Source organism: Plasmodium coatneyi, chromosome 1 (assembly GCF_001680005.1).
Source record: "Plasmodium coatneyi strain Hackeri chromosome 1, complete sequence".
Classification (NCBI taxonomy): Eukaryota; Apicomplexa; class Aconoidasida; order Haemosporida; family Plasmodiidae; genus Plasmodium; species Plasmodium coatneyi.
In genome coordinates, this window is record NC_033556.1 from 260,409 (window position 1) to 275,469 (window position 15,061).

General features: G+C 41.8%; 2 protein-coding genes across 2 annotated transcripts; both read right to left on the minus strand.

Moving 5' to 3' along the window:
* Nucleotides 1-235: 235 nt before the first annotated feature.
* Nucleotides 236-8,212, minus strand: PCOAH_00000480 (Inositol phosphatase; the record flags this gene model as incomplete). Its single annotated transcript, XM_020056869.1, has 2 exons — nt 236-851; nt 993-8,212. The coding sequence occupies 2 exons, from the start codon at nt 8,210-8,212 to the stop codon at nt 236-238; spliced, it is 7,836 nt and encodes a 2,611-aa protein (XP_019912482.1).
* A 2,776-nt stretch (nt 8,213-10,988) lies between these two features.
* PCOAH_00000490 (Uncharacterized protein) lies at nt 10,989-14,192 on the minus strand (the record flags this gene model as incomplete). The annotated part of the gene is made up of 1 exon (XM_020056870.1): nt 10,989-14,192. The coding sequence occupies one exon, from the start codon at nt 14,190-14,192 to the stop codon at nt 10,989-10,991; it is 3,204 nt and encodes a 1,067-aa protein (XP_019912513.1).
* Between the last annotated feature and the right edge of the window lie 869 nt (nt 14,193-15,061).

Consider the following 15,061-nt stretch of genomic DNA (forward strand, 5'->3'; position numbering starts at 1 on the left):
GTGTTATTTTTTTTCCTTGCTTGGATTGCCGTCCCCCCATTGTTAACACGTAAATGTATGCCCAAACACATGTGTATGCTGTAGGTAGGTAAACATTTGCACGTTCAGGAGGACAGGCTGTTACACGCAAATAACAAATAGTAATGTTCAAATAGCAATGCTCAAACGGCACATCGCTAATGTCCCCATTTTTTACTTCCTCTCGTTCAAAATTTTGAGAAGCTATGCCTCTGCATCACTTGGCGCAGGAAAAATCGTCCAGTCGATCCACATTCTTCATCGCATCCTCATGAAACGTATGGTCATTCATTTCATTTTTAAACTTGCTATTTAAATTATTTGAGTAATTTAAAATTTGCGAGATGGGGTAGGCCGTGTATTTGCTTAGGCCATAATTATTGGGAAAAAAATAGTCCAGCAAATTGCTGTTCTTATTGTTACTACTGTTGCTTGTGTTGCTCGAATTTTTTACAAAACTGTTGTAGTCATCATTCGTTTTCATACTGTATGAGTTATAAAGTTTATATTCGATGTCCTTTTTGTCGAAAAAAACTTTTAGCTCTATAATTGCACTCACCGGTTTGTGGTCACTTGAGAAGAAATTGTTGTGCGTCTTGTAATTTAAGTAATTAAAATATATTCTATCGTTATAGTAAAAATCGTTCAGGTCATCATTCTCAGGATTGTTGCTAGTGAGTTGTTTTTCCGCTTCGGTGTGCTTCATCTGGTCGGTCTTACTGTTGTTCACGTCGTCCTTCTCCTGTTGGAACTCCTGTGCCATGTACTCCTTGCGCTTCTTTTCCAGCTCAGACAGGTGTATTAGCTTCCCGCTCACCAGTATCCGATCGCACCTTCGGGGGAGGGAAAAACGCGAAAAAATGTAGCGTGTGCCACGTGCAGCAACATGCACACCAGTACATGCATAAAATAAAGAAGGACACAGGAACTCGCGCCTACATAAGTACGCACTGCAGCTATGTGTTGCAACCTACCAGGCGGGGGTCCGGCGCACGTCGTACATGTTGGAGTTCTTCTTATACTTGTATGTGGGGTTGAACATGATGGGGTGCTCATAGAAAAGGCAAAAAGGCAAAATGTTGTAAAGCTTATTATAAATGAACTGATCATAGTTCAGCAACTGGTTGGCATTCTTATTGGCAATGGATTTGAAAACCTCCTCATGACTTTTATTGATCCTAAAATTGAAGTCCCCACAGGCAAAGAAATAGTCGAAGTTGAAGAGGTTATTCATCTCCTGATTCTGGAAGCTGTTGCTAAGAATGCTTTGCATTTGATTATTCCTTTCGAAGATATTCGTTTGGCCTGATGCCAAGTGGATGTTATTAAAACAGAAGGAGTTAAATCCCAGCCGAAATTTTATCGACACGCTTCCCTTGTTACCCGTATTGCCCTTCATGCCAACCTTCACTTTGCACACATCTATTTCTCTTATGTAGTCCACTAACCCCTCGTCAATAAAAATGATGATGAAGAGTCCTATCATGGATACAGACTTCAGCTTCACATATTTAAATTTTTTCAAATTTAAAAAGTACTTATTTGATTCGTTCTTCAGAAAAACGTCGTTACTTTGGAAGGGCATTTGTTCTCCCAAATGCTTACAATCATTGCTAGGATAATCATCTGAAGCACCACTCCTCTGCGTGTTCCTTCCTTCCACGTGGCTGTGCGTTTTGGCAGAATTCTTTAATGTAGCACTACCACCCATGTCGTCTCCTCCAAGTTGTATCAAATTAACAGAGCTTCTATTTTTGCTCTCTTGAAAAACATCTTGCATGCTCGAAAGGTGAACGCTATTCGTCTCTGCTCTCTTCCTATTTTGAGATTGGCCACACATATCACCATGGTTGAGTTTCTCCCCCCTCTGATTCATGTGACTCTGTTTATCCTCTTCACTGTGTCCTTTATTATGCACACTGAAATCGTTCGAATTGCAGCCGCCTGCTTCCCCCACGTGATTACTTACACCGTGTGCATGATCGACCAAGTTGAAGACGTCTCTGCTGCTATACACGCCATTGTCTGCCTCCCTATTGAAACTACTCACAGGGCTACCGTCAAAAAGCTCATTTATATTCGAGCTGATATTTGTGTCATTGCTTTTTATGATGTTCTCCCCTAGCAGGTTACCGCCATTGTTATCCCGATCATCGAAAACATTTAGTAAATTGCTACTTTGCTTTCTTTGCTGCGTATTCGAGGGGGGGCTCCCACTGAAGGGGTCCTCCTGGGTCATCATGTTGATGTTCGGCACGTTCACATTGAGCAAGTTGCTCTGTTCGTCTTGGGCGCTAGGCGACGCCGACGCAGTAGAGAAACGAGGGTGAACCTGTTCCTGATCCTCCTCCAAGTTGTTAAAGTAATTGTTCAGGAAGCAACTCTTCGAAATGTCAAGGACACCATTTTGATCAAAACTTCGCCTCTCTCCCTTTTGGGTCGAGCTCCCAGCGTTCAAAGTATTAGAAGCATTGACAGCACTGACTGTGTTCGTAGCGTTCCCCACGGAGGGTGCGCCCTCGCACATGTAGGACTCGTTAAAAGACTTCAAACATTTTTCGTAGTAATCTTCCTTATTCATTCCGTCGCTCTTTATTCCAACATCCTTATCATAAGTACTGTGTGGCGTGTCGACGGAGTGCTTGTTCTCACCGTTAATCGTGCCGATTTTACTCCTAATATACATTTCCTTCTGCCTCTGGGACATCTCTGCCAAAGACTGTGTAATTTTCTGCTCGATTTTCTTCTCCTTAAACTTGTCTTTCATGTTCATCAAAATTCTAAATCCCGTTAACTCCACCACCTCCTGGAAACAAAACACATACATGTCAATGCACTCGTTGATCTGATTCAGCCAGGAAGAAATGTCATTCAATTCGTACAAGTCATTTCCACATAAGTTCCATGTGCCTGCCCACAGTTTTACAATTTTCTCCTCATAATCATTATTGGGCATTTTTTTCTTCCTATGAGAACTGCCCATTTTGGATTCATCAAAATCCATGTAGTAATGGTTTATAAGATCGTGGCTTAGATAATCGCTGTACTTGTTCCTATTCCTCAAGTTGTAAATATAGTTTTTTTTCTTATACACATTTTTCATATAGACTAGATCGCTTTTATTCTTTTTTTCCTTGCCCTTTTTGTTTACGTTTTTTCGTTTTTTTTTCTTCTTCCTCTTTTTCTGCAAGTTACTGTCTAAGTTGCTACTTTCGCTTCGGCTGCCACTGCTGCAACTGCTACTGTTGCTGTTTAGTGTGTTGTCAGCACTACTGTCATTGTTCACATTTGTTCGAGAATACATATCACTCATGGAAGTGGATTTCCCGTAGGCTTTCTCCCTCTTCGAGTGGGCAACCTCCTTGCTTTCGCTCTCCGCCAGGTGCACCTTCTTCGTCTTCTTCATCTTTGCCCGTTTCATCGATTTTAGTGTTTTACGTGGCTCCTTCGTGTGAGACGATTGGTATGCGTGATCTTCGTGCTCTTCCGAATCCTCCTCATCGTCCTTCCCTTTTTGATCCTCATAAATTACGCCTTTGCTGAGAGGATAATCTACCAGGGAATGCTTCTCCTTAGCATTTCTTCCTTCCAGCTTCTTCCTTCCTGCATTTTTGCTGGGCCATACAATTCGTCCCTCCTCGCTTCTCCCCCGGGTTAGGTGCCCTTCCTCTTCGTCTTGCTCCTCTTGGAGAAGGCTACTACTATTTTCAACGCCATTATCACTTGAATCACTGCTATTGGTGTTGTACTGGTTTGGCTTAAGTTGGCTTCTTCCCTGGGGGTGATTCTCCTTGGAGGTACCCCGTTCGGCTTCTATCTGCCCCTCAACCGGATGCACACTGCCCAACTGCCCATTCCTCAACTGCGCATTCCTTCCATGCGGTAGGTACGGAATCGAGAGACCCATATTCCTGCCCCTTAAACCGAGGAAGCCCTCCTTATTCATAAAATTGCCGTAATTTAAAAAATAGTTAAAATCGGCCCCGATGAAATTTCTTCTCTTGCTTTTGCTATACTTCCCTGTGCATAGAATAATATCGATGCACTCCTGCCTGAAATTATCCTCAAAGTTATTTTGATAGAACCGCTCAATCGATTTTATCGCATGATCAATGTTTGTGCTTAGGGAAGACCTTCCTACATTTATCTGCGAAGAGAAGACGCTGCCTGTACCCGTATAATGGGTACTAATAATGTCTCCATTTTCTACCCACATTTTTTTAAAAAAATGTTTTAAAATGTGTACATATTCTTCAGGTTGTTCCTGTCGATTGTTAAATTTCCTTTCGTCTTCCTTTTCATAATTGCTGTAGGACATTCTATGCTTCTTTTCCTCCTTTTCCATTCTGTTCATGATTTCGCTCTTGAGGCATTCCCTCTTGCCGCCGCCGCTGTGTTGGCTGCTACCGTTATGGAGGTTGTTTTCCCCATTTTTAACGCTGCTCCCATTGTTGATGCCGCTCTCATTATTAACGCTGCTCATATTGTTCGGGGTGCTCGTATTGTTTACGCTACTCACACCGTTCCCGCCTTCATCATTCTGGGGGGCTCCTCCCCCCTCGTTCACATAGCAGTAATCCTCAAACAAACTGCAGCTACTGTTGCTGCTGCCTTTGCTGTAATCGTAATTTCTGTTTATGCCAGATTTCTCAGAAAGCTCCACCAGGTAGCTATCCGTCGGGAGGGTAGTTACTATCGTCACGCTCTTGCTATTAAACAGTGTATTAAAATTCTTGTAAAAACACAGGTGTGATTTCTTCACTGGTTTTAGGAAAATGTCATTTTTTGACACATGCAATACATACAGCATGAAGAATAGCGTGTAGTAGTACTGGAAGACGTTGGTCCTGTCTAGGCAATCCAGACAATTCGTTCTAAACACTCCGTTTTGAAAAACGCACGGGTGGTCTTGTTCGACATTGTTGTTACTACTACTGTTTGTATTGGCGCCATCCTGGTTTACACTCTTCGATGTTTCCATAAAAAAAGACACATTCTTTATCTCCCTCAGTAAAACCTTATTAATAAAATCGTTCATGGCATCTTCGAAGCTTTTGTTCTTTACGGAAATGTGAAAATCATACTCGATGTAGTTAATAAAATTTTTCTCCTTATAATGCTTGTCCTTCTTTATATAGTTAATCAGCTCTATCATTTTTTTTGTCAATTTTTTCTCGTTGTTTTTGCTTTGGCTGAGGAGATTTATGTAGTAAATATTGTTGCCATAATTTGTGATCAACTTTTTATTGTGCTCCTTGAAGGCCTTTATACTTAGCAGTGAAGACCGCTGTATGTTTACGTGGGATGACATGGAATGTTGCTTCCAGAAGAGGGGGATCGACCCTCTTATTTGGACTAGGGAGATTATTCTGTTCTCGAAGTTGCTGTCACTATTGATGCATGCCTGTGTTGGTCCGGCGCTCTCCCCGGTGGCAACTGTTTCATTATTAATATTCGCCTCGGCAGTGCCTTCCCCACGGGGTGCCTTCCCTTCTCCCACCGGAGAGGACATTTTGCCCAACGGATCCGATTCCCCCTCATGCGTATTATTTCCACCACTAGTTGGTACACTGGCTGTAGGAGGCACCACCTTTGGGGGAGCTACACCTCCCACGGTGTTATTTTGTGCGTCCCCCGAATTGCTCACTTCACCCTTATTTGGGGTTCCAAAATCGGTACCACCGGATGAGCCTCTTGCCTCACCCCCTTTCTGTTTCTTCACATTATCTACAGCCATGTTAGCCTTGTCAAACCGATTCAAATAGGTAACGTTCCTATTGTTGATTCTTACAATTTGCTCCGTCTCTACATAGTTAGCCACATACCCATCATCATTGATGCCCCTCTTATTAAATCTCGTCCCACCCAAAACGGAAGAACGACGACTAATGAGAAGAAGCTCTAAACACCTTCTATTGATCTCAATAGAGGTGTAAGAAATGTAGCCCTGAATTACTGAGCAAAACCAATTATCATCAATTTTGCATTTACACTTTACCTTTTTAATCATTTGGTAATTCCACATGAAATTTTTTTCGCTCACATTTAGGAAGGACCTTTTTCTATTAGCGGATGATGAAGAAAACATGGGTTCTACATCTACCTCTTCGATTTTCTTTTTCGTTTTCTTCTGAATGCACTGCGTTAAATCATAATCGTACGAGTAGTACATATGAATTGTCAAAATTTTTTGTATCATTTTTAACATTTTGTGCATGTCCATTTTTATATTCATTTTTTTTTCATCTGTCTTGATACTTTGGTCATTTGCGTTTTTAAAACCGAGCGGGTAGGAGTTCCTCTTCTCACTATTTTCGCTATTTTCCATCACAACAAGGTTGTTCCTTACGTTGAAGTAGGAGTTGTTAATGAGGTCCTTCAAATCCCCCTTGCTTTCTGTTGCTGCATTTTTTGGAGGATTCCCTAACGAGTTGTGTCCCCCCTCAACTTTACCACTACCGCTTTCATTCCTTGATCTGACTGCTCCCTTCTTTTCCTCATTATAAATGCACATCAAATTTTGGTAGTAACTATCGTTATTCTGGTTGGTGGGTGCCTCCCCAACGGCTGTTTCTGTGCCTAGTATGTTACCTTTGTCACTGGGGAGGCTTCCTCCAGGGGGGTACAAACTAGACTTCTTCTCATTCTCCCCACAGTTTAGAAAATTATTGTGGTTATTCTTTGCTCCAATTTGATATGACTCCTTCGGACAATCACTCAGTAAGTGGTTTAACTGGTTTGCTTGTCCAACCATTTGGTCTCCACCAACTGTCAATACCTCACTGTCCTCCTTCCTATCCGTAAACAAATCGTCAATCAAGTTAATATTTATCCTTGGAGTGTTAATGGGTTCTTTTGTCTGAGCACCTTCCTTATTTGTATAAGAGGCGTGTGGTTCTGTCCTCACACTTTGCTGGTCACTCCTACCGTAAGTTACGTTGCCGTCATTACTATTCGCACCGTAGATAGTGGTGCCATTTTCCTTTCCCCCCGCGGTTAGACCTCTGGAGTTATGTTCACTATTGGTTATCCTGTTCGACATGCTCACATTTTCCCGACGAGCGCACTTTTCCTTATCGTTCAGCACTTGCATCATAAATTCGTTGTCATCCAGGGTGGACGAATTCGTGTTCATCATTTCTTCCTCGTTTCGTTGCATTCCCCTGCGGGTGTGGCTGCTACTAGCAGGTCCGATGGTGCTGCCACCAACATCAGCACCCGCACCACCACCACGACCGTCATAATTCGTTATGTCCGAAATGATGTTCAAAATATTTTTATGATTGAACTGGTTGGTCAGCCACCTTTTCGCAGTATTAAAATTGAGTATTTTTTTATTTTTCTCCTCTTTCTTGTTATAGTTGTCACTTGTGTGGGTTCTATGATTCATGGGTTCGACCTCCATTTCGAATTCACCTCCATATTTGTTCCATGTGTTTGTAGTTCTATCTCCATTTATTTTGCTACTTTTATTTGCAAAATGCTTGCCGTACATATTTTCTTCGTCCATTTTGTAGTTCTTCTCAATTTCGTTGTCTGAGCTGTCTGGCTCGTAGGAGGGATCGTTCCAGTTCCCGTTCTGCGGGATGCTGCGTATCTTGTCGCCATGATTGTCTATGCGATTTCCGCTTCTACTCCGGTGGTCACTAGGATTCCTGACGCACTTCCCTACCTTTGTGCTGTGACTTTGACTGCTGTTATTTATGACCTCAAAATCTTTGCCTATATCTTCCTGATTAACCAGGTGGTTGATAAAGTAACTATTGGAATTATCATCGACGTTCAGCGCATTGCTAATAATGGTATTCAAAGAAACTATGTTAATATTGTAAGGGATGTAATGCACCTTCTCTATTTTATATATGCTCCTATATTTGTTTAGGTAAAAAAATTTGCACAGGAGTTTCCATTTATCCACTACGAAGAGAAATAATTCGTCTTTAACCTCGATCGTACCAATTATATTGTCTATGATTAGCTCACTTATGACGCTTCCGAATTTTTTGCTCTTCTTCCTGATTTTATCCTTATCTATTAATTTTTCAGTGCATTTTCCACTATCGCGGAAAATGAACAGAGATGGCACCTTGACTTTCTCATTTTTGTTGTCTTTTAAATTCTTTATGTAGATTATTTTAAATACCTTTTCGTATATTATTAACAAGTATCTCCCTTCCGTGTTGTATGCATTCATCAGTGTTGCTTCGTGGGGATATATATATGTGTTCGTCCGATATGGGGGGGTAAACAAATTCTTACGTCGTGCACACGGTGTGTAGCATCTGCTTGGGTGGGGTGCAAATAGTTAATCACAACGCGCGGGGAAATCAACGGGGCAAAGTTAAATTAATTCGAGGGACGAAAACAAAAACAAATCGAGCATGAACAAATATGTCTGTTGCACAAAATTCATCCATTCGGTGTGTACACTTGTCCAGCTTTGTTACCACGCAACGGATTGACACGCCTTCCACACGCACAATGCACAGCTAAGTACAGAAAAAAAAAAAAAAAAAAAAAAAAAGGCCCTCAAAAACTGGAACACGTTCACCCCCTCAACACGACGCAATGATAAATTAACAGATTCTGTCACATTAGATAGAAGGACGAAGAGTTTATCTGTACGCGTGGTTGCCCATAGGGAGGTGTTCCACCGAAGAGCGCATCGATCTTCACATGTTAATGTGCACTTGTAACGACATGCGCATGGGCACGATAAAACAAGAACCAACTCCAATGCTAACACACACCACTACGCAGGGAGAAAGTGAAGATGTACTTAATCGCGCAGGAGTTTGCTATGCGCTTCAATAATGGAAAAGACACATTTGTTATCTTTTTAAATGAGCTCCTTCATCATCTCTTGTTTCACTTTTTTTTTTTTTTTTTTTTGTCATTTTAAGGGGAGCAATTTCGCTTGTCCTTCAGCTGCTGTCACTAAATAGAGACTAAAATTTTCAGCTAAATTATGTGTAACGGTTTAAGAGGCATATAAAAACATAAAACAAAAATTTTTTGCGGGATGATTTCACACCCTTTAAAGGTGGACATAAACATACAGTGCGTAGTTATGTCACGTTTGCCGGTGCGGAAAGATGTACAACCATTTGTTCGCGCACTCGGAGGGGTGCTGCTTCTACTGGTTGTTGTGTTTGGGGCATGATACGTGCACTATGCACTTATTAAAGTAAACTTCCCTGCTGTAAGCGCGAAGGGGTCACACACACTGTAGTCATTAATGCACATTTGCGCGAAAAAACACTTCGTGCCTCTCAACTCGATCACCTCACTTGCCTGGATGCAACCTGCGTGCAGGATGATGGAAAAGCGAGATGCCCTCGTTGTACGTGCGAATGCAAGGGGGGAGAGATGAATTTCACGCACATGAACACGTCCACAGTTGCGAACGTTTGTGGCCTTTTACACGCTCCGCGGCGCACCACATAAAACAGAAACAAGGGGGGGGGAAATGCATAAACTTTCAAAACACACATACGTCGTGTGTCGTACATAGTATGTTCGTATGTATATGTACGGGCATATTCATACGATAGTACGCATCCGCTTGCGCGTTCGCTCATTCAGAAAACGCAGAGGCGAGTGGGTAAGTTTCATAAAAGGCGGGTTAGCAGGAACAACAAGGAAAATTTCGCAGTATCTTAAAAAGAATTAAAAAATTACGAAAAAAAACTTGTACATTTGGGTATACATACGTATATGTAACGTATATATGAACATTTGCGTACTGCTTACCTTTTATATGCTTTCCCTTTTGCTGTAATTTTTCCCGAATGATTATATTTTACCCATGCATTTAAAAAAAATTTTTTTTTTTTTCGTCTATTCGGAATAGAAAATTTGTTAAAAAGGAAAAAAAAAAAAAAAAAAAATCGTCCAACCGAAGCTGCGAACTGTGTTTTAAACTTTATGTGTAATTTTTCCTTTTTGAACAGATAAGCAAAGACGTACAGGGACAGGAAATGCGATTTGTGCGAAATGCACAAAGTTGAAATCGCGTATTACAAAGTAATTGTGATAAATATGAAGGGCATAGAGGGCATTTAATAAATTGCACCATTTTGTGTAGCGATTTATGCCCTCGAAATAATCACCTTTTGTTATTTCGCCTTGGGGAAGGCGCAAATGTCATAATCGCCGAAAACATCGCCATCGTCAGAGTGACCATTTTTCGCTGCGCGAAGTGATGGTCCTGCGTCCACCTTCCTGTGCAAGCGTATATCACTGACGAAAGAAATCGCTTTGCACTGCTTAGACGATTCATAAGGGGAAAAAAATACATGCACATGTTTCTTCATTCCCGAACGTTACATCCGCTGGGGGAATTGTCCCACTTGGCACCTCCTATGGGGCGCAAATTTTTTCACTTTTTAAAACGAAGTCTTAGGGGGTAAAAAAAAAAACAAAAAGAAGAAAAAGCTGACATGGCTGACTAGCATTTTCTCGAATTGAACGGTCCTTACCACATTGCCGTTGAACAGCTGCACACAGCATATGCGGATGTAAAGTGACACAAACATTTTATTTTACTTTACGATTGTGTTTGTTCGTCTTCAAATGGTGTGTTGCGTTACCGCGTCGTCAGCGTACCACTTACCATGTACACATGTGAAGTTACACAAAATGAAAAAAAAAAAAAACTCCCACGCAGAGCTACAAAAATAAGTACAATGGAGAAAAGTACTCCCTGTTTTGTGTTTCTCCTCACGTGCGATACGCTCAGGCAATCGACACAAATGTTGAAGAGACTGATGTCCACGCTGGGGAGAAACGGTCCCGTGCTGCCATGTCTGTTTGTCCAGTTCGGCAACCACCCCGTTGCAGCTACTTACACACAGATGGCGTAATAGGCAAATATAGTAAATGCCCTTCCTGTTCCATTTTAAGGCCAAGAAGGGGATTCCGCACCGTGCGATGTGCAACCCGATTTGCTTCTGACAAGGACAGTCTTCCTAAAAGTATGTCTTCTTTTGGTGTTTCTTCTCCTTTGTCTTCGCCTCCTCCTCATAAGTAGGCATGTTGTCCAAAACGATGGTGTCCTCCTCATATTTTGCCCCATCTTCCGTTTTATTCTTTTTCGTTTTTCTTTTCTTGGCTAAAATTTGCAGCGCGCCGTCATCCAATCTCTGCACAGAGTTATACTCATTGCTGTCGTAGATTTCCGCTTTTCTATTGGGAAATCTGGGGATCTTTTCATGACCCTTGAGGATTCCCTTCTTTATTAAGCGCTTACGCTCTATATTCATTTTATTATAAAAGTACAGCTTTTTGGATAATATTTTATTTTTTTTACTTAGGCAATTTCTCCTTGGAGCAATGTGTAAAGCTTTTCGCCCTCCTTTTTTCTGATACCTTTTCTTCTTCTTCACAATATCGTAGTATATATTTTGTAGCTTCAACATTTTGCTTACTTTTTTGTTTAAGTTTTGAAAAATTATTTGTTTCTTGTCAGCCGTTTTTTCAATGATGTCGTTAACTAGGGATGTATTTTTTTTGCTAAAGAAGGAGGTTAACGTATTGCTTCTTCCGCCGCAGAAGGTACTGCCATGGGTGTGTGCCACTTTGCTGGACTTGTAAATATAGTCATTTATATTATTGCTAATGTCGTAGTTTATTATGTCGCAATTTTCAAACTGTATGCCCCTGCTCAGTATATTTGTGCATACCAAAATGTTCGTTTTATTTTTTTTGAAATTTCGATAATTTTGGCTCCTTTCCTTGTAACTCATTTCGTTGTGAATACAACTCACTTTGTACTTAAGTTCCGTCAGTAAATCTGCAACATTCTGCACGCTTTTTCTCGTGTTACAGAAAATTACATGTCTACTGAGGAAATGCCTACTCTGCACACACCCCTTCATCCTGGCGCTACTTTGCGCGTCCTTGCTGTTTAGAAGCTCCAACAGGAGGGCAGTTTTTTCCTTATTTTTGCTGTTAATAAATATGTGTTTCATTTCGGAGCTGATATCGTGGCTCTTCAGGTGAATCACCTCCTGGATATGTTTGCTCCTCACGTTGTTGGCGAGAAATTCGCTAATACAAAACGTTTTCGTTGCTGACACGAATATGGATATGGGGATGTTCGAGCTCAGGGTGTTCTTTTCGTTTTCGGCTCCTCCGCTGTTGATCAGTCGTATAACTTCCGCACGTTCGTTGGGTTCGTTGCGTTTGTCGTGCTCTGTGTTTTTCCTTTTGGTGCTGCGAGGGGTGCCCTCTTCGGGGGGGCTCTCCCCATTGGTACTGTTTCTTACGCATGATTCGCCTGTCTTTTCTTTCCCATCACACGATTTGGGGGCACCCCGACTGTAACTTCCGTCGTCGGTCTCCTGCCCCACGTCACCTTCTTCACACCTATCTGGACTCACCTCATCATTTTCCTCTTCCTGCGTCATGTCAGTTATTTTCTGCTGGATTAGACTGCTTCTGCGTCCCCTCCGTCGTGTACTCCGACGCGCTTCTTCGTTCTCCAAGTCGAATCCCTTCTTTTGTCCATCACGCACATCCTCATGAGGATCACCAGAGCGATCATCTCTGAGAACATCACTGGGGTTGCTCCCCGCATGAGGCCCCTCAACCGAGACACCCCCCCTAAAATAATACATGTTAGTGTAATTCCTTATATGGTTAAGCACAAGCTGCAGCTTCCCTTCGTTGAATGCATTGCACAGCGTTTCTGCCTGCTCCACGACTACGTACTTTAAAAACTTAAAATTGTACAAATGCTTATTTTTGGAGTTGTCTATTTTTTCGAAAATTTTATCGGGTGTCCCAACCAAAATGTCGATATTGTAATTTATTGCCTTGGCGCTTCGCTTCACATTTTTACTAATTCTTTTTAAAAAATTGTTCGTTTTGATGAACTCGCTACGCACATTTGGGTACCCCCCAAAGTGATCCTCATCATGCGAGTTGTACCATTCGTCTGCGTAGTCCATTCTTGGAGCCCCCGCATCACCTGCCTGAGATAGCATCTCCACGTGAAACTTTTTAACAGACTTCCTTTTGTACGAATATCCCCCCGCCAGCAACTCAATATTTACGTCAAAATTTTTTAAAAAGGAGAAAAGTTCGAACGCAGCTTCCCTCGTGTTTGTTAAAATAACTGCATAGGGAAAGAAGACATTTTTTTTATGCCTCAAACAGTTCAGTTCATTGTTCTTCTTATTCCTTACGTAGCTCCTGCTGACGTTGTAATTTTTGTATTTACGTATGTATATGTACCTGTTTCGTACTTTGTGCTTTTCATAGGCTACATGAAAAAAGAAATTGTCCATTCTCCTGTTCGCACATATTAACTTTTCCTTCTTCCGAAACAGTTTGTTTCGAAATTTTTTGTAATTATATTTATTTAAAAAGTGGTAAAATTTTGATAGGCTTTTCATAATTTTCTCATTGTTCATGTAAAAGTTGTTTAATATTGGAAGGAAATAGCTCAGTGTCTTCCCCGTGTTATCTGGACTCACGATAACATACACATCGTTGAAGCATTTGGTTTTCTCTCCACATGGAGTGGCTTCCCCATCGTGTGACGGCACGGCCGTTCGGCAGCTGCTCCGATCGGCATGCCTACCAGGAGTTTGGCCTCTCCCAAAGGACTTCCCCCCATCACATGATTGGTACTTCCCGACATCGTAAAAATCCCCCCTCATGTTAAAACTCTCCTTCAAGTAACCATTAATGCAACTTCTACTTTTCAATATTTCTCTACACACATCTGCCTTCGCACCAGACGTGGCCACTTCCGCACGTCCCTCCGTTGAGTCCCCCCTTCCCTGTAGCAGCAACGGTATTACGTTCCTCTGAATTTGCGTGGGGGTAAAAATCTTCATTTCGTTCAGCTTCAAATACACGTCCGTTTTGAAATTAAATTCGAGGAAGCTTGCGTTTTGGAGCCCCTCCTTAAAGTTCACCCCTTTCATGTCTGTTCTGCTGATATGTGTGCGACTCTCCTTTTGGTCCTTCCCCCTCGGATCATCCCGTCTGTCTTCATTGTGGTCATCCCTCTTTTCAGTACGCTCACTCGATTGTCCCTGTATTTGGAGTTCCCCCCCAGCGGCAGCAGTGCTGTTCCTGCTCTTGCCGATTAACATGCCCTTGAATATTCTGTAAACGGCGTGCCCCTTCCCCAGGCAGCGAATATTGGGACCCCTCATCATTTTTTCTCCGCCCCAAAATTGGCATTATATAGTACAGCAGGAAATACACACATGGGGTATTGGTAATCCCACCAGTGTGGCGATACATGGGGAAAAAGAAGAAGAGGCACCCTAGTTCTTCTCTACCGATTAAATACAATCACGCCATCTGTAATCCCCGCGCGATGTTACTTAAATAACTTCTCGCATAATGGAATACCTCGTGTCGCTTTTTCGTTTTATTTGTACACCACATTGAGTAGGATAGGCCTATGCACACACGCCTACACCTTCATATGCGAAGTTGTGATCAAGCTTGAGGGTCGAAAAGGCTCCCCCGGTGCCTACATACCAGAGTGACTATTTTCATAAGAGGAAAAAAATGGCAAAGCTAAAATGACATCACAAAAAAGAAGCGTCAAAAATTTCCCTAACGACGTTAACTCAGTGAGGGTGAAAATCCTCTGTTAGGTGTTTCTCCACTCTTTGGGAAGTGCCTTTCCTTTGAAACCACGCAAAATGAGCAAGATGCTCTTAGAATGGAAAAGCAGAACCAACTGTTCATGCGAGTTGAACACATATGGGAAGTACATACAGGTAATACACCAAAGGTAAGGTAATCCCACATTTATATATACATATTTTTTTTTTCCCGCCACCTCTTTCATTTTGGCTACCTCCACGGATGCAACAGAAAGTTCCTTTCCGGTATGAGGAAATCAAAGTTGAGGAAAATAAAACACGTGGCTAATTTATTAGCTACATTTTAACCGTTTTCTACTTCCCATTCGGGCGAAAAACTATTTACTCATATTTTTAAATAACTTATTCCAGTTAATGTTGTCATAAAAAGTGTGTTACGCGAAAACGAAATAAAAGCTGAGCAGGAA